Source organism: Podarcis liolepis (genome assembly GCF_965112155.1).
Source record: "Podarcis liolepis genome assembly, chromosome: Z".
Lineage (NCBI taxonomy): Eukaryota > Metazoa > Chordata > Lepidosauria > Squamata > Lacertidae > Podarcis > Podarcis liolepis.
Genome location: NC_139570.1, coordinates 8858614 through 8884657, shown reverse-complemented (window position 1 = coordinate 8884657; position 26044 = coordinate 8858614). Strand labels below are relative to the sequence as shown.

Genomic DNA, 26044 nt, shown 5'->3' with positions numbered 1-26044 from the left:
CATAGGACGAACCTAGGTTTTCTTTTTTTTGGGGGGGGGGGGGAATAAAGTAAAAAAAAATTAATTCCCCCCAGGCGCGGGGCTGGGGCGGGGGAAGCCTGATCTTCCCCTGACCCCAGCCCCCAGAACAGGCAGCTCTCCGCAAGCCTTGGGAGACAGGCGCGACTTCCCGCCGGGCTCCCACGGCTTGCGGATATCTGCCTGAAGCCCAAACCAGGTTAGGGAACAGCGGGATGGCGGCGCTCCGCCTCCCCGCTGTCAACCAAGCCTGTGGGGCTGGCTGCGGGGAGAAGTGCGCACCAGCCTTCAGATCAGGTCGGGGGACAGCGGGATGGCAGCGTTCCGCCTCCCCGCTGTCCCTGGAGCTTGTGGGGCTGGCGGCGGGGAGAAGCGCGCTTCTCCCCGCTGCCAGCCTTCAGCCCAGGTCGAGGGACAGTGGGAAGGCTGTCCCCCCAGGTCGGGGGACAGCGGGAAAGCTGTCCCCCCAGCACGCTTCTCCCCACCGCCAGCCTCTAAACCAGGTCGGGGAACCAAGACAGGGCGCCCCGTGCTTTGGGCTGCAGCCCGCAAGCCTTGCGAGCCCGCAGGAACTCCCACCGGGCTTGAAAGGCTTGCGGATAGCTTCCTGAAGCCTGGAGAGCGAGAGGGGTCGGTGCGCACCGACCCTGCTCGCTCTCCAGGCTTCAACGAAAGCCTGCATTCGCCCCATAGGACGCACACACATTTCCCCTTCATTTTTGGAGGGGGAAAAGTGCGTCCTATAGGGCAAAAAATACGGTAACTATGCTAAGGAAAGTTAACAAAAAAAAGGTGGAGCATGTTAGGGCTAGGTGTTTTGGCTATACGTCTCCACCCAAAGACCTTCACATTGCCAGTTTCATCAGTTCAAGATCTCTTGAAGTTCAGTGTCAAGCTGTTTCCAACAATAAACTCATGTCACAAAACAAGAGAGGGGGTTAGGGACAGGATATTCCCAGCATGCCACACAGTCCAGACTAAACCTCTTAGTCCTATATGAGCCAAAGTGTAGCTGTGACAGGACTCCTTTGCTATTAATCCCAGCAAGTGGCATTCAAAAGCATGCTGCCTCCAACAGTGGAGGTAGAATACAGCCATTGTGCTAGTTGGCCTTGATAGCCCTATTATGCTCCTTGAATGTATTTAGATATCTGCTAAGAAAAGAAGACATTTCTTTTACCTGTCAGGAATCTTCCAACATTCAGTTTCATTGGATGATTTATATAATGAAACATTTGTCTCTGACTGGAACCTTTAAGGACCATTTGCTGTTTCCCATTGTTTGCTGATTCATAAGTTCTTATTATTGTATGACTTAACTCTCTGTCTATAGCTGTGGTATGTAAATACTAGAATTTTTTGTTTTTGTGTTACACTCTATTTCTATTGAAACATGCATAACACATATACTTAACTATGGGTAGATGGGGATGCAATTCTTATGTTATGACCTGACCTCAGGCTGCCTGATCTTTCCTGCACAGAAGACTTTTCTGCACATTGCCACACTCCAAGTAGCCTTGATCCAACATCTCCCTATCAAGCACTTAGTGCATTCCTCAACAAAAAAGGAATGTCAGAACATTTTGTACAGCAGAACGTACAAAAGTGTTTTGGCACTTTTAGTAAGAACCAAAACAGAGGGCTTTATCAGATGCTAGTCCTACTCAGAGTAAACCTACTGAAATTAATGGACCCAAGTTACTAATGTTTATTAACTTCAGTAAGTCTATTCTGAGTAGGACCAGCAATGATTACAACCCAGAATTCTACACCACATGGGCACAATCCTCATTACGGTTAGAATTGGTGGCATTCAGAGTTACTGACCAGATCTGTTTAGAAAATTCTCATCTCATCAGTAACATAAAATTCTTGCAAATTTGCATTTTTAACTGATTTCAGAAAGAATCCACCCTGAGGAAAGAAAAGCTGGAAAGTACTCTCTCACAGAAGGTGCCAAGGTATTCCAGAGAGAGGGGTTAGGTACCTTTACTAGCAGTCGTAAAAGGTAAGTCTGCTTTTAGAAAAGGGAGAGAAAAGAAGAGTCAGCACAAACAGATAATCCAATCTGGCAACAAAATGAGACTTTTTTTAATAGGTCCTATGAGAGAATTAGTGATTATGCAGCTTTCGTGTCCAAAATTTCCTCCTCCTACAGCAACACAAAACCTAAAGGTAAAAAGATTTAGTGCTAACTGGTAACAGTTTAAGCCTTAAAATGTGGCTTCTAAAAGAGCTGAGTAGAAGGAAGATGACCAGCTCAGATGTTCAGCCCTAGTAAGGTTGGGAAATTCAATTGGATCCTATCCCAGTAACTTTTAATTGTGTACTGTGCAGATACATATTTCAAAGAAGAACAATGCGTAATCCTAGAAGGGCATCAAACTGAAACCGGGGAGAGGGGGGTGCTATAAAATCAGCTACAGACAGGTAAATTGGAGCACTGTGCTACCCACAGTTGCCTCTCCTAGGTTTTGAATACTGACTTGTTTGAGTGAACTGCATCCTAGGCAAGGGTAGTTTTAATCCTATATTATCCCTGGGTCCTGGCCTCCAGTGTCTGCAGGACTGCCACAGACTTCTTTGGTCCCTGAAAAAATGAGTGCAGACACAGATGGGGACTTGCCCATTGCTAAAGGTGGCAGATGAGAAGACTAATAATCATAGATCAGCACAAATTATAAACCAAAACGATGCACTTGAGTCACAAATCCAAGAAGGAAAGCACACACAACGACTGCCATCAAAGAAACATTCCCTCACAGCAGATCAGAGGTTGATTCATGGTTGCTTGGTCAGCATCTGACAGCTTGCACATGTGAAAATCTGCCACAGAGAGAACTTTCAGATCACCACAAAATACAGCAAAGCTGAGCAAAAAAATAAAAAAATATATAAAATGAATGAAATGGTGATGTGTGTGCAATGTGTTAAAGAGCTGCATCTCTTACTTTGTGCTGGGTCCTTCCTCCCTCCCTAGTTCTCCACGCATTGTCTAGAACTTGAAGGATTTTGGAGGGGCTGGGAAAGGGAGTCTATCACTTTATGTTGGATGGAAAGAGATTTTGCTCCTCCACGGAACTGAATAGCATGTGCAGGGAACTATAGGGAGTGCCTTGGAGGCACTTGGAAGTAGCAATACTCACACAGCTCCCAAGCATCTCTGTAGCACAGAGTGGCAGGCTAAAGCTCTGCATGTCCCAGATTTGTGGGGGTGGGCAGGATTGCAGGCTATCACAAATAATTATTAGCTATCAAGACCAGTCAAAATTCTGAAGCCCTCCAACTGGCCATTTTGAGCAGCAGCCAGTTGTTTAAAAATATGTTGCTCCAGTCAGAGATGAAAGGGACAGAATCACATTCCTTTGATTATTTTACCAAACAATCAAAGCCCTGACGGTTTCTAGACTTCTTTAGTATTTCCTTTTTTTTTTTTAATGGCAAAAGAAATTCAATTGAAAAGCAAACAAATGCATACCTGGGGTCTCATTCGTGGATTCCATCGTACATAGTAGTTCACCCATAATTCTAAATGGCTTAGACTAGCAACTGGATATAGGACATGGTTTTCGTAGTTTACATAGAAAGGGTTGCTGAATTCATCAAGCTGACTATTAATGTAGGACCATAAAGAGATTGTCTTTGTGCTGATCTCCTGAAGGAAAAATAATAATACTTGTAAACAATTATAATGAAAATATTTTCAAACCTCTAACTATTATGGAAGCATTTTTACATCAATCTGTTGGCTGAGGAACATCTTCTGTGGAACTCGTGTGCATTGGGGCATCATCTTAGGTAGGTTCTCTGTTTGGGGTACACTTGTTTGTCTTTAGAATGCAACCTAGAATACCCTGCCCTGTAAACAGACACAGAACAAAACCTTACAATTTCCCACAGTGGCCACAGTGCTGGGGAAGACTGGCAAAAATGGACAAACCATCTTCCAGGGAAACATTTATTTTCACCAAGGAATCCTCAATAAACCTACATGGAATGCCAGAGCTACAAGGACCACAATAGGAAACACATCCACTCCGGTATTAAACTTGCAGATCTCTTGCGAAGGTTTTGAATTTACTAAGAGCTCATCTACACTTCTGCTTGTCCTGCCATTTCCCCCCAGGAAAATCCACTGCTTACCACTGAATCAGAGCAAACATCAATCGGGTTGTCTCCAGATTGACATTTGCTCCAATTTGGCACTGAAGAGCAGTTTTCCGGGGGGAAAGTGGCAATGCAAAGGCAAAATGTCTCATGCAAAACATGAGACAAGTGGAGAACAGCTCAGACTCCTGCTTTCTAGTCACAGAAGAAGTGGAAGTGTGGACAAGCCCTACATTTTGCACTGAGTTTCTGTTTTAAGAGATATCATGGTCCCAAACTTGCTTCCTTTTAAGAAAAAGACTGGCAATATTTTGATGCAACAATAATTTCTTATGATTTTTCAAATTTAACGTTATCAAATAAGCTTCCATTGGAAAATACTGAATTTCTACCTCCACCTATAAGGAAAAATAGGCTTAAAATGGTAAAGGTAAACACTGAATGCTATCAGAAGGGGGGTGTAACCCACTGAAAAGTAAGAAAATTACTGAGATGTCAGGAAAGAAAAAACACTTACGTACAGAAACAACGAGGCAGTATTTTAGAAAAGGGTTATAACCTATTTTTACCTGTCTCCCTATACCTATCTAAATACTATGTTTCTAATTAAATGTCCATGTTTAGATTTATTCTTAGCAGTTTTTAAATTCTATGACCAAATACAAACATCATTATGAAACCATTATTAAATCAAGGTTTCAGAATCTGAATTCTTATCAGCATCATCTTGCAATGTTATACTCCTCCAGTGCTACAAAGCATCTGTTTTCACTACAGCTGTCTCTTAAATTGCATTTTTTTAAAGGGAGCTGCATTAGATTATCCATTCATGAGAGGGAGCTGCCTGGTAGGCACATACTTGGTGAGAATATGTAATTCAGCTCCATCTTGTGGTGCAATTGTGCAATTTGCTGTGCTGAATCAGTCACTTAAAGTCAGATATATACCAAAACACAAAAGGTTATGTTTGTACTAACATTTTTCTTCCTGGGAAAAGGGGGGTGATATAGTTTAGCATGTGCTTTCCCTCGGCAGTCTCTCGAGGTATAAATTAGCACAATTTGGCTCATTAGCTGGGTGTTGTACCCAGGATCCTTCAAAATCCACTATTCATATTTCTCATGCAACTGAGGTATGCTCAGAAAGATCCTGACTAGAGAAAAATCATATGTGCTGAACATATGGAACCACCTTATTTTGAGAACATTAGTCCATTGAGCCCAGTACTGACTACACTGACTGGAAGCAACTCGCCAAGGCCTGCCAAGCCCAGAAGGCTTTTTTCGCCTTTCTATTTGATGTCCTTTTAGATGGAGAAGGAGGCTGGGACTCTCAACTTGCTCTATCACTGTCTCATGGGCTCCCCTCAGGTTTCATAGAGGCTCACATAACCTAGTGGATTTGAAGAGAGGGAAGAAGTTGCCTGTATTCGTGGCATCTGGTGCCTATTTGGTATGTCAAGAGGAATATGAAAATTCATTTCTAGGTGACATTTAAAAACTTTCAGCTCTACAGAACAGGCAAAACAGCCTCAAATTTTCTTTTGGCTCCTGTAAAACCATTACATGGGTGATTTACTTTACCTCTTTCATTCGCTGATGCTCAGAGTTGTATAAAAAGGTGCCAAAAAGACAGCTATAAAGATGATCCAAAATGGTGATCAGAAACAGCTCATTGAATTCAAATGCTGCTGGAAACTAAAACAACAAAATATTTTTTTATACTTTTTGTTAAGGGAAAACAGTACAGTAAGCTTGTGCACATTCAGCCTTATGTGTGTGGCAAAAAATTGTTTAAAAATTTAAGTGGGTGTGGGAAAGGGGTGGGGTTCTGGGGAAAATGACTTTAGCAATCCCATCCATTGTTGAACCCAATGTGTTTTGACTATACGTAATTTTGGATTTAGGTGTGATCCCTGGAATGTAAGCCAGATTTCAGGCCTATTGTATTTTATTTGACCACACACACACACACACAGAGAGAGAGAGAGAGAGAGAGAGCGCGCGCGAGAGAGAAATCTCTAATGTAAAATGCAATATGAAGGTTCACAAAATGTCAAAGAGACATTTAAATTGTAAGACTAGAGAGTTGTACTAGCATTTGGCAACTCTGGACAAATGCACTGTATTGGGAGGGTGTTGTTTAGGAAGGTTCCCATAGGCTCTTAGTTTCTTTTCTGTGAATTCAAGAGACTCAGTTCTTTCCCTTTTGAAAGGAAGCAAAGGAAGACTAATGTTGCAGGACTCACAGAGAATTGAAGCCACATCCAAATAACTACATTTTATTGCAGCGCTTTTATGTAACAAAATACTTTTCACATATGACAGTAACAACTGGAGTTCATACACTATCTCAATTGCAGCTCATCAAGATTAGGAAGGTATTGTGTAATTGTGTGTGTGCGTGTGTGCTGAGCTCTTACAAATGAAAAAGGATTCTTCTATCACTGGGAAATTAGAATTTTCTTTTTCAGGGACTCCACCATTCAAAATGTAGTTTTTGGAAAGAGTTGTCAGCTCAAAGCTTCATCCAAAGTAGACCTCAGTGGCTGTGCTGTCACTTGAAACATTTTTACATCTGTTGGGGTGTGGATTCAATTCTGAGTTTAACAAGGCAGCTATTACAACATTTGCCTATGGTATGAAGCAGTGATGTAGGTTTAAGTATTTTTGCTGCATCCACAATAGAAAAACATGTGGCAATCTCTTTTAAGTGCTGCTGGATGGAGGCTGTGCCCACCACGCGTAAGATGAACCCATCTATCCTTACACCCCTTTTGTGCCCTCCTTCCCACCTCACCTCAAGCTTTTGACAATCTCATCCAATAAAAAGGCAGGAATATAGCTAGGTAAGAATTGCCATAACTTCTGATCTAGGCAATCATTTTGAATAAACCTATAAAGCAGTGGTCATCAACATGGCAGCTGTGGGTACGGATGTGCTCCTGGAGAGCTAAACCACCTCTCACCCCTGCCTCTGCTAAAATGAGGCTTGAAATAGTTCTTCTATTGTAGCCAAGAGAACAAGTTGCACTCTATGTGTGTGTGCTGTGTTCATGGCAGTTTCTATAAGGATATTCAAGCATTAAAACCCCAATAAGATATCAACTTATTTTAAAGCCAGAAGGCTGCTGGGTGTGGACCGGTGTCAAGGATAACCTTTTATGTAAGCATGCAGCTCACTTCCATTTGGCAGCAGCTAGTGTAATAGGTGGTTATATAAAGACAAGGGTGCCATAAACCCTGTGAACTGGTACTGAGTCTGTTTGAACTGCTGCAAGTACAGGGTAATAAACTATATGAGGGGAAGAGCTCTTTTCTCTTACCATCTTTCAGGATCAAGACATTGATAAATGGTTTGGATGAGATCAAGAAATTGTGTTCTCTGAAAAAATATGAGGTGTCTGCCCTATGAACAATGTCCCAGTTTTCCCTTTTGGTTCTATTGCATGCTACTTTCCTCTCCTCTCAGGGCTATAACTGTTCAATGTTTATTTTAAATCTCTTGCTGGATTCAGATTTTGCACACATGTGGAACTGGCAAAGTCATTTCACAGTCCTTTACTAGAGGGCAACTAAACAGTTTATAGCAAGTAATAGGGAGCAACAAGGGAGATCACAAAAAACCCCAACAACAAGGCTGTTCTGAGTTAAGGGTCTGCCCCTAAAGGGTTTTTGCTGCTTCCAGGTGTTCAAAGCATTTTGGAAAATTTTCTCCTGCAAAAAATAGTTGCATGACTTTCCAAAAAGGAAGCAACATCCTTTAACTGAGCATGCTGAAACAAACAAGGTAATATTAAACACCTCATTCATGCAAAGTTCAAATCACAGAAAAATAAGTGAGTGACTTTTTGCAGAGTAGCAAAGTATAACAAGGTCCCAATTTTCAAGCTGCAATGCAAAATATAAAGGAAGGGCAGCTTGAGATGAATTTTGTTGTTTGTAAAGGAGTTTGAAAGAAGTATTATTTAAATCCACAACAGAATTACATAATAGAAGTTCAGAATTAATTTAGATCTAGCAAGAGGGCGCCAGCAACTGCCTTTGGAAGAATAAGCTCTCTGTGGCAATCATGCTGAAGCAGTGTTGAGATGTGGTTCACAGTTCCTCAAATCAATTTATTGAGAATATGAACTTAGGTGTAAAATGAGTGTTATACAGATTTGTGGTATTGTGCATTGTTAAAAGAAATGCAAGTATCATCCATTTTATAAAATCTGCTCTAAACCTCAATGATAAATAGAATGCATCACTATTAATTTGGTCCTAAATAGGCAAAACACAAGAGTTTGTATAAATTAGTTAATGCCTTTGGTATGTAAACTGGCTAACATATCACAGAGAGTCCACAAACAGCAGTTTCCCAAACTGAAAAAGCTTTGAATTTTCACTCTCAAATTTCTGTTTCTCTCCAGAAAATATTTTTATTTTATCATGTCATGCCAGAGAACACTTTATTAAACGTTCAGGTATCAAACACCAATAAATAAGTTGTATCCTTCCATGAACAGTTGGGCCTTTGATCTGATGTAGGCTTCTACTGAGGCTTCTACTGATGAAGAGGGAAGTGACACGAACATCTATGCTGTTGTCCAGGGTCCTACAACCCTCTGGACCAGACTATTGGGGCAGGGGGGAACTGATGAAAACTGCCATTTTGGTTAATGGAGGCTAGGAGCAGCCTTTCCATGGGGAGAACTTTGCTCATAGGATGACTGGCCCCTTTGTGGTAATGTTAATGTTGATCTTGCAAAACCTGCCAATTTAGATGTTTTCACCTCTGCATACATTTATTTCACTCTGCTGTGTGCACTGAACTAGTTCCAAAATTTCACTGCCCCGAAAGAAAGCATTACTTCCTATGTGGATTAGAAACAGAGAAGATATTTTAGAAAAATATCCTTACCTGCTTTGTCATTTGCCAAACGCAATCTATGAACTGAAGGAAAATGGGTGATCTGTCAGCATCAGCATGATCATCGTCTCCATGACCTACACGCTAGTGAGGAAGAAAGAGTGTCAGGAGCAACGCTTCCTTTTTTCTTTTGTCAAATGTATTTAAAATAGCTTTTTTTTAAAAAACTGCCCCAGAACAATTAAGAAGTTATCAGAAAAGCTAGGTTTCTTCCAACAATTAGATACTAAATAAGCTACACTGAAATAACAACCAAAACTGATTCAAGTTATCAGTCATGCTTAGTATCCTGGTGAGTAAAGAGCAGATCTTACATAGACAGGTGGCACAAGTTTTACAGAATTTTATAGATAGGAGGAGAAATTCAAAAACCTTTTGAAATTACCATTGCAAACCGATGTCCAAAACTCATCCACTCCTTTTCTATGAGGACTTCAAAGCCTTTGATAGTTCTGTAATGGCTGTCTAGCATTAGCATGGCTAAAGAGGTCAGCTGAGCTGTACGGTCCCAGCCGTCACTGCAGTGCACCACCACTGATGTTTTACCAGATTCGATTTTGTCAGCAATTCTCACGGCTCCTGAAAGAAGCATCTTTAAAAAGACGGTTCCAAGTTGAAATATCGCACCAAAGCAAATTCGGCTATAATACATTTTGTGATAAGAGCAAAACAGCATCTCTGCATAATTGGACTGAAGACCTTTCTAGTCTAGCATTCTGTTTCCAGAAGTGCCCAGCTGCATGCCTGAGGGACCTTACAAGAAGGGATGGCTTTTTCTTGTTTCTCCCCAGAGCCTAGCATTTAGAGGCATCCTGTTGCCGAACATGCAAGTATTGATTTAGTCACCGTAGCCAGGCTCGTGCAGGGGGGCAGCCAAGTACATTTGCTTTGGGCCTAGGAGGGCTAAGCCAGCCAGGGGCACCCTCACCAGCGGCCTGCCAGACTTATACTGACATGCCAAGAGCAAGCCTCCCTCCCTAGGTCTAAGACAAGCTCTGCACAGGCCGGATCATTACTAACAGCTGTTGATAGACCTCCACAAATGACATATAGGCTGCATTCATATGCAATGCTAAATCATGGTTTACTATTATGTGGACAAACCTCCACAATCCCAAACAAAGCATCAAGCTCATGCAGACTCCCCACCCCACCTCCTTCTGTGCATCTAGTAGGAGGGCTTCTGGAAAGCTTAGTCCAGCATATAAAAGAATCTTAGTGTTACATTTCTTGTAAACCACTTAGAGGTTTTACTGCAATCAAGGGGTATAAAGTTGTACCTCGGGTTAAGAACTTAATTCATTCTGGAGGTCTGTTCTTAACCTGAAACTGTTCTTAACCTGAGGCACCAGGGGGCCTCCCGCTGCCACCATGCCGCCACTGTGCAATTTCTGTTCTCATCCTGAAGCAAAGTTCTTAACCCGAGGTACTATTTCAGGGTTAATGGAGTCTGTAACCTGAAGTGTCTGTAACCTGAAGCGTCTATAACCCGAGGTACCACTGTATAATAATATATCATACTCTAGCCTATTTTAATAACAGAGTTTCACAATCCATTGCTTGAAGTCGACTTATTATTATAAAGTCAGTGTGTGGAATTATGTCCTTGTACTGCTAAGCCAAGGTTTAGCATTACATGCACACACAATGCTGAACAGATCAATGCACTAAACTGTTGCAGTGGTGTAACTCATTACCATCAACATTTCTCAGGTAGATGGGATGAATGATTCTTGGCAGAACATATCTAAAAACTATGCCAAGCATGAATACTAAATCCCAATTACAACTGCCTGTAAAGCACATCAAGATTAGATCATTTGCTTAACCTGTGGGAAAGTTTGTTTGCTTGCTTCCTAAAATTTGTACAGTGGTGCCTCAGGTTAAGAACTTAATTCATTCTGGAGGTCCGTTCTTAACCTGAAACTGTCCTTAACCTGAAGCACCACTTTAGCTAATGGTGCCTACTGCTGCCGCTGCGCCACAGCCATGCGATTTCTGTTCTCATCCTGAAGCAAAGTTCTTAACCCGAGGTACTATTTCTGGATTGACTTCTGGGAGATGATGGCGCCTGGTCAAGTCTCCACTGAGTCTCTGCTGTGTGAGTAGGAGCTCTAATTATCAAATTACTCTGATAAAAAGGCTCAACCTATGAAAGTAACTGCCAACTTTTATCAGTAAAAGACTGCGGGAGCTGTCAGGTGGATTTTCAAATCTCCCCTCCCTTTTGAAGCTACTTAAATCAACTTTGAACTCCCCCTTGCAAAGCCCTTAAAACTGTGGGCTGGATAAAGTAGCCCTATTGATTTCTGATTCTGAGCATGGTACTTACAAGACAACGTTGCAAGGAATTGGGGATTTCACCCACACAACCTGTAACAACTCCCCCAATGAGGAAACAGGCCAAAATTTCAACCTACTTTCAACCCAAGGCTGATGAAGCAAATAATCCAGGAAACCTTCCTTCTCATGAGTGATCTGTTGACCACACCTGGATTGGAAGGGAGGAAAAAACTAACGACAAACGTGAGGGAGTGGACCTGGCAACTGAACTAAAACAAGCTGAGCTAGCCAAAGAGGAACCTGAAGCCAGTCTAGAACAGGAGCTACTCCTGGAAAACCTAGAAGCCAGGTTAAACGAGCCTCCCCTACCCTCCCTATCAGGAGAGAAATTAAGGCACCCTCCCTCGACTGAGACAGACAAATGGGCAAACAGCCCAAGATTACAGCACCCGGACAACTTTATCTTCTACCTGTCAGAATGTATGAAGAGTTACTCAAAATCCATTCTACACAGATAAGCAAAGAACTTGAGCCAATTAAAAATTTCCTTTTGGAAAGCTTGAACCTGCTTACCACCCTAACTGAATTAATTAAGAGCCGTGAGGTTGCTTTCCCCAACATGAAATCTAGTAATAGGACTAATGGAGATGAAACCAAGCCAGGACTTGATTACAAAAAAACAAACAGAAACAATTCAGTGCAGGAGGGAGGGACCCTTGCTCCCAGGAAACTGGCCTTACAGAGAAAATGCCCAATGCAAAAAAAGAAAAAGACCAAAAACATCAAACTGGGAGGCCGAAAGGAACGGCGACCTGCCGTACTAAAAAAAATGAATTTCCAAAAGCTCTTTAAGCTGCTGGAGAATATAACAACAAAGAACTCAGCTTCTACAACCCAAAAGAAAATCACAAACTCATGTGCACCGATAAAGCACTGAGGAAAAGCCCCATGCCCTAGCAGAACACACACCGCCCTCTCAGCTCCCAAGCAATCAACCCTTCTCATGGCGTCACAAGGAAATCCCGTGTATCCTAACATAACAAAAATGGGTTCAGGACAAAACAACACAGATTCTCTGGAAGCTAACGTTAAATAATCACAAACTTGCCTTCACAACTCTACCCACAAATAGAGGTCACCCATCGTATGCTCAAAGAAAAGTAAAATTCCTGAAAAAATCAGCATAGTCACCAGGGTCCTTGTGACAGCAAAAAAATATCACCAATGTATAATTCCTCCCACATCATACGGCCCAAAATAGGGCTGTAGTGACTTTTAAGGACAGGTTCTCAATTAAACGGACCTTTCACATAAAGACAATTCCCTGAGGGCTGGCTTGCTTGTGCACCGTTTTATCGAAAATATTGAAGACACTTTACCGCTTCTAGGAGCATATAGGCCAGCCAGACCAAAAACCAAAACCAGAACTGCAGAATTTGAGAGGCTGGCAATCTCAAACAGTCGGGCAGGCGGCACAAAACCTCACCCTCATCAAACAAGTTAGAAAAAGATTTCCCCTCAAAGGATGAGCAACTCCTAACAACCTACCTCGAGCAGATCCAACTTTCCCAGGATGTACCAATTGAAAGACTGTTGACCATAAGGAAGTTCCTATCACTTCTAGCCCCGCCTCCTCCCATGGAATTTAATTACATCAATTGCAAATCAAAGCCTTTAACCAATGAGGAATGGACTTGACAATATCTGTCTCCAAAAGAAACGGGCTCTTCTACACCCCCTCCAATAGCCCAATCCAAAACGCAACAAGTCGAACTAGTGGTGCCAGCGCCGGGAATCGGCTCAATCTTCGTGGACTGCCTGGGCATCCTATAAGCTATTCATGCAGAGGAATGAAATAAAGTCTTGGCGGGTGGCTGCCCGGACGGACAAATTAATACCCCTAAATTAGTCTTTCCCCAAAAAGGCTCCCCCATTTCTCCGCATCTTGGCTCAATCAACTCAAAGGACCTGAGGAATCAGTGGCAGAAAACAGCTGTGAGTGCCTGGTATCTAAAAACCCAAGAATCAACTACTGCCCTAAACATCCTCTCCTGGAATGTAGCTGGCTGGTCCAGATGCCTCTCCCATTCTACAGGCATTCCCTTCTACCGCCAAAACTTTAATATTATCGCCCTACAAGAGACACGGGCGGCTGAAAACCCATCATTGGAAGGATACTATACCTATGCAGTTAGAGCAGTCGCAGGCAAAGGACCAGGGAGGCTCAAAGGGGGGTTATGCATCCTGATCTTACTATGCCTAAATGCCACCTGTAAGGAGCTGTCCCCCCCTAGATCATCTAGCAATGGCCCTACTCATATCCTGGGGAAACTGCAGTTTACTGATGATTAACGTTTATATTCCCCCAACTAGCTAAAAACCCGGCATTGAGGGCAACTGGAATAGACTGGATTCTTATGTCAGGTTACTGCTAGCAGCTTATCCAGCAAAGGTCCTGCTGGTGGGTGACCTAAATGCAAGGTTAGGGCCTGATGACCCCAGTTTAGAAACAAAATACAGTGGTACATCGGGTTAAGTACTTAATTCATTCCAGAGGTCCATACTTAACCTGAAACTGTTCTTAACCTGAAGCACCACTTTAGATAATGGGGCCTGCTGCTGCTGCGCTGCCGCTGCATGATTTCTGTTCTCATCCTGAAGCAAAGTTCTTAACCTGAAGCACTATTTCTGGGTTAGCGGAGTCTGTAACCTGAAGCGTATGTAACCCGAGGTACAGGCATAAAATAGGGTACCCTGATGCCTCTGGCCTGGAGGCTTTCCAACTACCAAGGCAGTCAAAGGACCAACATTCAAATTTTGCCAGAGCCTGCCTCCTCAAATTCTCTCGGCAGCTAAGTTTTCAAATCCTAAATGGTTGCACCAGGGGCAATATCCCTGGGGAATATACATTTATGTCTGGGGCAAAAACCAGCACAATTGACTATATGTTGGCTGATAGCAAATTGCTAACAAAAATAGTGAATTTGAAAGTGCTCTCATTCATAGAGGGGGACCATTTCCCTTTGCACCTGCAGGTGTATCCTAAAAACAAGTCACCCTTCCTGAGAACAGTATACCCTGCAGAAATCACCGAATTACAGTGACCTGGCTGCCAAGTCAAATGGATCCCCGCACTTGACTCCAAACTGAAGGAGATTCTAACTTCTGAAAAACCCCGTACAATTTTAACTGGCTCTGGGAATAATCCTAGGCTTGAGGACCCCATTTCCAAGTATGAGAGCCTGCTCCAACAATTAAAACCCCATCTTTTTAATACCACAGAGAAAAGGCCAACTAAACCAATAACATCAAATAAACCCTGGTTTGATCACACCTGTTTTGAGGCCAAGAGAGCCCTGCAAAATGCTTACAAAACCACCCTGACAGCCAAAAATTCTGTCAGAGGGGAAGCCTATCTTGCTGTCCGTACCCTAAAAAAAGGAGTACAAAGACCTAATAATCCACCAAAAGAATGCCTATACCAGAAAATGTTGGCTGGAATTAATTAGTGCGGCAAAAGCAAAAGATCAGACACTATTCTGGAAACTGGTAGCTTCTGGCACCCATAAGGCTATTTCCCCCTTAACCTTTGCGTCTCATTCTTCCAATCTTTGAATGAGGATAATGAACCTACTTACAGAATTATAATATAGAACAACTGGCTAAATGGCCACCAGTTTCAGTAACTGAAGTGAAATCATATAAAAACCAATTGAAAATGGCCAAAGCCCTGGGCCTGGACGGCATTACGCCAGAAATGATAAAAGTGTTAGGATATTTCCGTTCCACCTTAAAGGGAGCAGGCTTTGTGAGTAACAGAGTCTGCGCATGTCCTAGTCACAGGATGTTTATGTTCTTGCTGAGATTCCTTTCGTTTTCTCAGTTGGCCGAAGATGCTGACACAGAACGGTCACGTTTTCTTTTGTTCTGTTAAACGCTAATAAAGTCTGAAAATTATGCTCTTCTGCGGTGCAAGCTTTTGGCTGTGTTTCTGCTGATAAACAGTGTACACCCAGCCCTGGAATGTGGCTAGGAATTTCCAGAGGCTTCGTGTCGCTAACTGCTGGATCTGCCTGTCTACGGGAGGCCGATGGATCGTCCAGAACTCCGGCTTGGGGGCTCATGATGGACACTATCTCCCTGGCAGTTTCCCAACAACAAGGTTTCGGGCCCAGATTCACGGCACCTACAGGAGAGTAAAGCTGCAACAGACTGCGTTTGAGAGGTATGAAGGGGGGAAAAGCAAAAGGGACGCTTTTTCTGTTATACCTCGGCAAAGAGCCTTTGATCTCCGGCAAGGCTAAATTGGCCTGGGAGCTGAGCCAAAGAGTTCGTGATTAATGAGCTGCCAAGATAAGGGGTCTTTGAAGGCATAGGGCTCACGGCTAAAGTAAAAGCTGGAATGGAGTTTTTCCAAGCTTCTGGAAATGCTGAATCCCCTAAGTTGGATGGGCAGAATTATGAACCCTGGGCAAAATGGTGTGAATCTTTGCTGCGTCAGTTTGGGGTCTGGCATGTTGTTTCTGAAGCCCCCCCAGTTCCTCTGACAGAGAGATGGAAATCGCAGAATTCGAAAGCGATTGACGTAATAGTCCTATCCGTATCTCTTGAGGAAATTAAGACGCTGGCTGGCAACACCACTGCACGTGGAATGTGGTCTGCTTTAATGAGAGCTCACAAACAAATAATCCCAGCCCAGAGTTTGACTGCATCGGAGGTCCTAGCTGTTTCCCAGAATGCGTTTGAGTGCAGGGATGCTGAGGGCACCGGTTGCAAGCTGCAGGGGGAGCTGACCGTCACGTCATCCCAGGCAGCATTCCAGCCTCCAGGGGGAGCCAAGGAGTCGGCAGCTGAGAGCTCTGGTTCTCATGGGAACCAAGGCCATCGCCTTTGCAGAGGCCGGAAAGGCAAAGGTAAACAGAGCCACAGGCAGAAACCTGCAGATGGCCAGGAGCAGAGGGAGGGTGAAGAGCCCACGCCAGTGGAAAGCAAGGTTTTGCTTGCTGGCACAGCTTCACCAAAGGCTAAAGGCACGTCTGCTGGCCAGGAGCAGCAGGGGGGCAAGCTGCAAAAGCCCAAACCGCTGGAGAACAAGGGTTTGCTTGCTGTAAGGACTGCTCCAACAGCCAAAGGCAGATTTATTGTGGATTCAGGTGCGAATCGCCATGTTTCCAAGGACAGGCATCTCTTTATCTCCTTCAAGCCCCAGGAAGGTGAGATCCACCTGGCTGATGGAAGGACGTTGCAGATTGCAGGAGAAGGGACTGTGAAACTTGCAAGTCTGCACACAACCATCAGCGGTGTACTTTATGTTCCAGGAGCGGCGAGCAACTTGTTGAGCGTCCCACAGCTTACTGGGCGTGGTTTTCAGATTTCCTTCAAGAGGAGCGTCTGTGTCATCAGTAAAGGCAAAGAGGACTATTTGCATGCAAAGTTTATGGATGGTTTGTTCCATATAACTTATGATGACACTGTTGCTGTGAATAATGCTGATTCTTGTTGTGTTGCACAAACTAACAAAGTTCTTCATGCAGGTTGCATTCACGATGCGCATCGAAGGTTTGGTCACCTCTCTTGGAAGGCACTGGCCAAGATGCCAGAGGTGGTTGAAGGTTTGAACATCAAACCTTGTAAATTTCACATGAAATGTGTATCTTGTGCAGAGAACAAGGTGAAGGTTGCTCCAAAAGGCAAGGAGTCTAGCAGGCAGGCTTCCAAGCCCTACCAGCTAGTGCATGCGGACCTGGTTGGTCCACTAGCGCCCTCTATAGGAGGAGCAAGGTACTTCATGATTCTGATTGATTCTTTTTCTAGGTACATTCATGTGTATTTGCTCGAACAGAAATCGCAAGCGTTTCCAAAGTTTAAGGAATTCTGTGCTTGGTTGGAGAATGTGCACAGTAAACGTATTTCTTGTTTGTTTACTGATCGGGGCGGGGAGTTTACTTCTCAGCAGTTTGAAGCTTTCCTGACTGAGAAGGGAATCCAGCATGACATGTCAACGCCCAGATCGCCATGGATGAATGGGCTTGCGGAGAGAGCAAATCAAACATTGCTGCAAGGAATCAAAACCTTGTTGCATGATGCCAATCTCCCTGATAAGTTTTGGGGGGAAGCTCTGGGGAATTTGGTTTATACCGTTAATCGCAGAATGTCATCACCCATTGGTTGTACCCCCTATGAGAAGATGTTTGGCAAGAAACCCAACATCAAGCACATGAGAATCTTTGGTTCTGACATGTGGGTACGCACACAACAAGCCAACAAGCTTGGGAAGCGTGGGGCACATGGTTTGTTCATGGGGTACGAAAAAGGTGCATACAGGGTATGGATGACTGACTCTAAGTCCATTAAGTTCACAAGGAGTGTTGAGTACAATCCTAAGTGGGGGGAAAATGTGGGAATTTTCCAGAGTTACCCAGAGGAGGATGAAGTTGATGTCAAGCAAGCAGCTAAAGCTGAGGAAGCTGCTGATGATGATGAGGATGATGATGATGGTGATGATGATGATGATGATCAGAGTTCGGATTCCAGTTCAGTGGGCGGCGCTGCTGCTGATGTCAGTGACAGTGACGACACGGCAGACTACCAGAGCGCAAAAGCCTCAGTCAGACCATCTGATGCGTCTGACAATGAACTGGAAGAACCACTGTTCACCATTGGTCACTTTTCTCCTAAGAAAGAGGAGATGAGTCCAGAAGACTTGCGTCTAGTACGCAGATCTGAAAGGGCGACCAAGGGCAGACCTCCAAAGAGGTATGCTGATGAGTTTGCTAAGACAGCAACAGCTGTTCTTAGTAGCTCAGAGAAGGTATGGGAACCTTCAAGCTTCAAAGAGGTTCAGGAGTTAACCTCTAAAGATGCTGAGCCTTGGCTAAATGCCATGAAGGCTGAAGTTGATTCCTTGAACAGGAACCAAACTTGGGAATTGGTACCGGTAGTCCCAGGAATGAGACTGGTTGGCAGCAAATGGGTCTTCAAGGCCAAGACAGACCAGAATGGCAAGGTAGTCAGACACAAAGCCAGATTGGTTGCCAGAGGTTTTTCACAGGTACCAGGACAGGATTACCACGAGACCTACTCTCCCACAGTCAAATATGAGAGCATTCGGCTGATGCTCAAGATCGCTGCGGAGGAGAAACTGCATGTTTCCCACCATGACATTAATACAGCTTTTTTGTACGGGATTTTGAATGAACAGCTGTTCATGCTTCCACCTGATGGGATGGAGATACAGAAGGGTATGGTCTGTAAACTGCGGAAATCCTTATATGGTCTCAAGCAGAGTGCCAGGTGTTGGAACACAAAACTCACTGAGACATTGCTTTCTCTAGGTTTTCACCAGGGCAAAGCTGATCCATGTGTGTTTGTCAAGGAGGAGGGGCAAAACAAACTGTATTGTTTATGTTTTGTTGATGATCTTCTGATGTTTTGGAAGAATCAGGCTTTTTACCAAAGCACCCTAGCTCAGCTGAAGGAGCACTTTGACATGAAGGATCTTGGTGAGGTATCCAACTATCTTTCTCTGCAGGTGGAGAGAGACCAAGCAGGTAATTTTCTGGTACACCAAACACAGAAAATTGCTGATGTGTTAACCAGGTTGAATTTGGTTGATGCAAACCCAGCAGACACACCGATGGTGACAGGTTACCAGGTAGACAGTTCTGCTGAAGCGTTTTCTGACACAACGCTATACAGATGCATTCTAGGCAAGCTGAATTTCATTGCCAGATGTTCAAGACCTGACATAGCTGTAAGCTGTAATCTGTTTAGCAGACATGCCAACAATCCTACGGTTCAGGATTGGAAAGCTCTGAAGCGCATAGCCCGCTATTTGAAAGGGACTATGCACTACAGGCTGAGGTTCACCAGTCAGAAGACTGGAGGTCTTGAAATCTTTGCTGATGCAAGTTTTGGAAGTGACACCACGGATGGTACAAGCACTTCTGGTGTGTGCTACATGTACAACCACTGCCTGTTTGACTGGTTGTGCAAGAAGCAAACAACAGTGAGCCTAAGTTCCTGTGAAGCAGAACTCAATGCTCTGTCATTTTCACTCATGGATTGTGAATGGTTGATGCAACTGTTTAAGGACATCAGGGTGTCTGTGAAATGTCCTATACAAGTGTATCAAGACAATAGATCGTGTTTGGCTTTGCTGAACTCCGAGAGTTGCAAGCAGAGAACCAAGTACTTGCAGATTAAGCTACATCGTGCAAGAGAGTGTATTCAGAAAGGACTGATTCAGGTGTCCTACATGGCAGGAAATGAAATTCCTGCTGATCTGTTGTCTAAGGTTGTTAACAAAGAACAACATAAGGTTTATGTACAAAGGTTGCAATTGAGTGAACCACAGGTACAACAGGTTACACGGAAAGGGGGAGGATGTTAGGATATTTCCGTTCCACCTTAAAGGGAGCAGGCTTTGTGAGTAACAGAGTCTGCGCATGTCCTAGTCACAGGATGTTTATGTTCTTGCTGAGATTCCTTTCGTTTTCTCAGTTGGCCGAAGATGCTGACACAGAACGGTCACGTTTTCTTTTGTTCTGTTAAACGCTAATAAAGTCTGAAAATTATGCTCTTCTGCGGTGCAAGCTTTTGGCTGTGTTTCTGCTGATAAACAGTGTACACCCAGCCCTGGAATGTGGCTAGGAATTTCCAGAGGCTTCGTGTCGCTAACTGCTGGATCTGCCTGTCTACGGGAGGCCGATGGATCGTCCAGAACTCCGGCTTGGGGGCTCATGATGGACACTATCTCCCTGGCAGTTTCCCAACAAAAAGCACAGGCGGAATGGTGGGCACCTCTCTTTATTTACATAGATGACACTGACCACATCCCAAGGGAATGGGGAACAGCCACAATAGTCCCATTCTATAAAAAGGGCAACAGAAGAGACCCAGCGAATTATAGGCCAATTAGCTTATTAAGTGTGATTAGTAAACTCTACTCAAAGCACCTCCTTAATAAGTTTACAGAATGGCTAGAGAATGAAGATATCCTGGCAATAGAACAAGCGGGATTTAGACCCGGAAGGTCCACGACAGATCACTGTCTAATGTTACAACATCTCATTGACATATAAAATCAGGAGGGCAGGCCTCACTGTATGCCACCTTCATTGATCTAAAAGCAGCCTTCGATACAGTCTCCAGAACCAGACTCTGGGATAGACTCCAGGGTACCACTATACAGTGGTACCTCAGGTTAAGGACTTAATTCGTTCTGGAGGTCTGTTCTTAACCTGAAGCACCACTTTAGCTGAAGCGTATGTAACCCGAGGTACCACTGTAGATAGAAGGCTTCTGTTCTTAATTCAGGCACTGCACACAAACACGGCTCTTAGAGTCAGGTGTATCCGCCTAGGACACCTAACATTAAAACCTTCAAAGGAGTCAGGCAAGGGTGCTATTTAATTTTTATTTAAATAATTTAGTATCTGCACTAAATGACTTAGAACTCCACCCTCCAAAGCTCACAAATCGGCATATTTCGGTCCTGTTATATGCCGATGATGTGGTAATTTTATCTAGAACTCCCACTGGGCTCAAAAGAGCACTAAGAAAGCTCGCAGCATACTGTGAAACTGAATGTCTCAAAATTAACTATCAAAAGACCAAGATACTCGCTTTTGGGGGAAAACCAAAGCTTAGAAGCTGGGGACTTCAAGGCCATAAATTAGAACAAGTCACAAATTATAAGTATCTAGGAATGGTGGTACAGGCTTCAGGAACCAACAGACTTCACATAAACTCCATCGGGAGCTCAGCGGGGAAAACTGCAAACTGTATTCTTAAATTTTTTATACAAGGCCAAAACATTGGCACAGCTCCTTTATGGATCCTTTCTGGGCCCACCTTCCTCTGCTTTCTCCCCCTTGAGAGAGTTCAATCCAAACTCCTTAGAGCTTTTCTACAAGTCCCCAGATGTGTTTTAAATGCATGGGTTAGACTAGAAACGGGGATGATGAGAGTGGAGGCTTATATCTGCCTAACATCAATCTACAACTGACATTGACATTGAATCTGCTTCCCCGAGGAATAGCCCCACTGATCCTCTGTGATCAGTTCCAGTCAGGCTGGCAGACAGCAGTCCTGAACACCCTTCAGAAACTGGGTTTTGCCCCTCAAGCCCTTCTAAGTCTGGGGTTGGGCCAGGCAAAAGCTATGGTCAGGCAAAGAATCATAGACACCGAGAGACAACAAGACTGCTCAAGGTGTTTTAAATGTTTGTTTTCCTTCTGGGATTGTAACCCCAAGTGTGTTTTATAAGCTGGCCTCTGACCGTAATAAATTATCTATCTGGGTTAACGGAGTCTTGCAACCTGAAGCATCTGTAACCTGAAGAGTCTGTAACCTGAGGTACCACTGTACACCACTTGATTGTAAAAAAGAAAAAAAAGCCTAAAAGCAGATTACAAAAGATAAAACAGTAAAATCAAGAAAAAATTACAACCCTGCTTTAAAACATAAAAAGTTAAAATACTAAAACATTAAAATTACCTCAGCTTTCTGAGCACCTGGGTAGGCTTGTCTGAATAGGAATGTTTTTAGCAGGTGTCAAAAAGAGTACAGTGACTGCACCTGCTTGATATCAATAGGCAGGGACTTCCAAAGTGTAGGCATTGCCACACTAGACAATTGAATCCTTACAAATGTGGAACAGTTATTATATGCCACCTGAAAAAGTACCAATTTTGCTAACTGAAGTGGTTGAGTGGGCACTTGTAAGGTAAGGTGATCTTGTAGGTAAACTTTGCAGTACAGTCAAACCTCAGTTCCCAAAAGCCTCTTTTACCGTACATTTCAGCTCCCCAATGCCGAAAACCCAGAAGTAAATGTTCTGGTTTTCAAATGATTTTCAGAACCTGAACATCCGAAGTGGGTTCCGCTTGAGTGCAAGAAGCTCTTGCAACTAATCAGAAGCCGTGCCACGGTTGTCAAATATTTCGGAAGTCTAACAGTCTTCCAGAACTGATTATGTTCGACAACCAAGGTTTGACTGTGTAAGAGTTGAAAGCACCATTATACAATGTAAGCTGATCCCCACAAAAAAGTCTTTTAAAATCAGCAAAGCTAATATTTAGACAGGGCAAACTTCACATTCTGCCCATTAGATTTGGAAATTTAATTAACAATTTCAGTTCTCTATAAAGCAATAACATGGAGTTGCCATCTTTCTCTTTACAAAACTACCATTTGCTGAATTTTCTGATGTCAATAAATTCTGTTAGCAGCTTGTTATTAAGACTATCAAGACACTAATAAATATTCTGTTCTATCCTGCTATGCCATGAAATGCTTGGGGTTAAGAAACACCATCTACAAAACCTTTTCAAAATCAATAAACTGGATAAAAAACAAAAACACTAGATAACAAACTAAAAGGAAGCCCATTTCCAATGAAGTCAGTGTTTATCTCTGTTGGCATCTGTGCTTTGATCCATAGACAATATACAAACTAAACCATGACACTGCATGTCTTAGCTGGAAAGCCATGAAGGTATGCAGTGTTTGCAAATAAGGCACTTCTGGTAGTTAGCCAAGCAGAATTGTAGTTCCCGTGGCAGTTTGCCAGAGAGAGGCTGGCAGAGGATTTGTCTAGATGTGTGTGTGCCCATATTCTGTGTTGTGAAGAAACAGAGCTATGTTCAAGAGTGAAAATGATCCCTGGTAATTCCTACCTAAATATGAGGACTGGTGAAGCAGAGTGAGACTGAGGTGTCAATCGGTGCATTCACATCTCTTATCTGCTATGAAGTCACTAGATGACTTTTGGCAGGCTATCATCGCTCAGTTTTGGTCCTACAAGTGCAATATGGAGAAAATAATACTGAGCTATTTTATAAGATTGTTGTAGGAACTACACTAACATTTATGAAACACTCAACTGTCTAAAAGAGCTGTGCAAACTCTAAATGTGGTGAGGCTTCCAACTGTAATTAAGTCAGCCGTTCATGGCTAAACTTAATTCTCCCCTCTTAGGCAAAGATCACAAGACGACCTGACTGGTAGCCAGATTCTGCACCTAGATTTGTAGGCACAGATCATCCTCTAGAATAAAATAACTTAATAGGGAAAAGCTGAAGTCACCCTTTGGGGCGCCTCAGGATCAATTTTTATGGTAGCCCAAATCTCAGTTGAATGGGTGTATGTATATATCTCAATTTTAACTCATGAGCCATTGCTGCAATCTGCTCCAATTGTATATTTTATCTTTATGAACGCTGTCATTATTGTGTTATGCGAGCTGGTCTTTGATCATAATAAATTATCTATCTACATGGCTTTGTAATTTTGTCCAGGGCAGGGAGGGGGCATGCAGGTGTTATTTGTTATCCTATTGCCAAGGCCAAGAATCCCAAAACTTGAGCTGAATTAGGTGTAGGGTAAGTAGTCGTCAGTTCCTCTGTCCTACAGTAGAAAGGCTTAGCCCATACCTAGTCAAACTGTAAACAATTTTATTCAAACATGTTTGTAAAGCTGCCCTGAAGAGTTAAATGGGTTACAAATGTTTTAAACAGCGTTAAGTGGATAAAAAAATAAATAAGGATTGCTTCTACTGGAGTCTATAATACACACTAACAGCATATAGCAGTAGTTTTATATAATCTGAAAAACCCAGATTCTGAAGAATCAAGGCATTTTCCCTTTTCAGATTATATAGAGAAGTGACAAAAGAATAACACATGGAGAAAGATTTTAACATTTTAAAGCAAAAAATCCACAATTTATATTTTCAACAAGTCAATTACCCGTATGTATTCCAGCCAGTGTGTACTCTCCACATTGGACAGCCATCGAGATTCATCAATTGTAGGGTAAACAATTTCCTTCAGTTTACGAAGTGATTCTCTCATTACATGGATGTTTGGAATTTCCAAGAAAACCAACTCCACGTTTGGGTAGGCACTTTCACTTTCATAGCCGCCACCTTTCGTCTGAAAATACATTTTAAGTAATTTAAATGTATCTTTAAGATTTAAGATTTCTTGAATGCCCACCAGGGAGAAAAAGCTAGCTGGCAAGCATGAAGGAAAGGGCTCTCTCAACAGTGGCCTCACACTTACGGAATTCTATTTCAAGGGAGATGTGCATGGCCCCTTCTTTATGGGCCTTTATTTACTTCTTTAAATATTTATGTACCACTATATAATAAAAAAGAAAAATACCAAAGAAGTTGCAGCAATAATACATAAAATAAAAACCACATAAAAGATTAAAAACAGGTATCAAATACTCATTGTGGAAACAAGTATTATTAAATTGCCTGCATTGGCCTGGCAAAATAGAAAGGTTTGGTGGGATTTAAGAGAGATATCTGTTTCAAATTGGTTTTTCTTAAGATATTATGGTTATGCTGGCATAAACCAGGGCTGAAATAGCATTAAAATGTTTTAGTTAGCTCTAATGGTGTTGTTGTTGTTGTTGTGGTTGTTGTTACTGCTATTATTGCTCATTCTTATGAATTATGATTGTTGTATTAATATTGGTATTCAAATTTTAAATATATTTTTCATGTTTGTATCTTTGATCGTGTATGTTGTATTTTATCTTTTATGGAAGATGCCCTGTGAGAGTTTAGTGCTAAAAGAGTGGCCTTAAAATATTTTAGATAAAAAAGGTAATTTCAACATTTTAAAATTTAAGTATTTCAGAGCGATATTGAACTAAGTCATACTCAGAGTAGACCCACTTAAGTCCATTAATTTCAGTTGCCCTACTCCAAAGTGTGACTTGGTTGGATGTCACTCTGAATTTTAAATAAATGTATATGTTTTCCCCTTATGCTAGTTATACCTTATTCGTATCTGCAACACTGTTCTGTCTAGCATCAAAGATGAAGAGCTTGTGGGACTGAGCATTGGCATCCATAATCGTCTGCAAATATTTCTCATCTTCTTTGCATCGCTTGTCATTTGGGCCCACTAGAGGTTGGCTGCAACGTGTGATGGTGGCCTGGCTTTCAGGGTGGATCCAGGATAACACCTAGGTTAAGGGGAAAATATATATACACCAATGTATATGCAGTAGAAACAACTGCATAAGTCATATTAGCAATGGATGTAACGTCATAAGAAGACAGAGAATAAAGGTACTCGTTAAAAAATCAAAAGACACATGTATTTTTTTTACATGGCCATCAAAACTAATAATACAGTTCTGCATGAAGTTTCCTGACAATAGCAAACCACCTTTGGAACTGATAGTACTTTCAAAAGTGTTTTTGCAATACAGTACAGCAACTGGGGACTTGCCTGCTGTTTGATTCCCCCTTCCCCAAGACACACACAATTCTCTCAAGGGAACTTAATGGCTAGGCATGGGCGCAGTGGTGTCGCAAGGGGGGGGGTTCACCCCGGGTGCCATGTCTGGAGGGGTGACAAGAAGCTACCCTGTTGGGTGCTCGCCCCATGGTGCAGTGGCGTGAGCGGCCATCACGCAGCCGCAGGTGGAAGATCCTCCGTTCGCGGCTGCACCGTCCATACGGTGCTGGGGCCGCAGCAAATCACTATGTACAACACATGTGCGGTGTCACACACATGCGCTGTACATAGAGGTTTGCTGCCAGAGCCGCCCAAGCGCCATATGAACAGCAGTAGGATCCCTCCGTCACTGCTACAGCCGCAAGTGGAGGATCCCTCCACCACCAGCCGCAAGCCCTCCAGCCGCAAGCACAGGATCCTGCCACCGTCCGTACAGTGCTCAGGTGGAACCAGCG

The 26044-nt window shown here is 43.0% G+C and overlaps 1 protein-coding gene across 4 annotated transcripts in view; it reads right to left on the bottom strand.

Moving 5' to 3' along the window:
- MTMR1 (myotubularin related protein 1) overlaps positions 1 to 26044 on the bottom strand; it is a 58818-nt gene that overhangs the window by 8136 nt on the left and 24638 nt on the right. For all 4 annotated transcript variants that reach the window (XM_083486418.1, XM_083486420.1, XM_083486419.1 and 1 more), the window contains 6 exons: positions 25123 to 25311; positions 24078 to 24263; positions 9428 to 9634; positions 9034 to 9126; positions 5712 to 5825; positions 3500 to 3676 (listed from right to left, as the gene is read on the bottom strand). In XM_083486418.1, coding sequence (XP_083342544.1) covers positions 3500 to 3676; positions 5712 to 5825; positions 9034 to 9126; positions 9428 to 9634; positions 24078 to 24263; positions 25123 to 25311 — 966 coding nt within the window. The remainder of the gene's footprint in view (positions 1 to 3499; positions 3677 to 5711; positions 5826 to 9033; positions 9127 to 9427; positions 9635 to 24077; positions 24264 to 25122; positions 25312 to 26044) is intronic.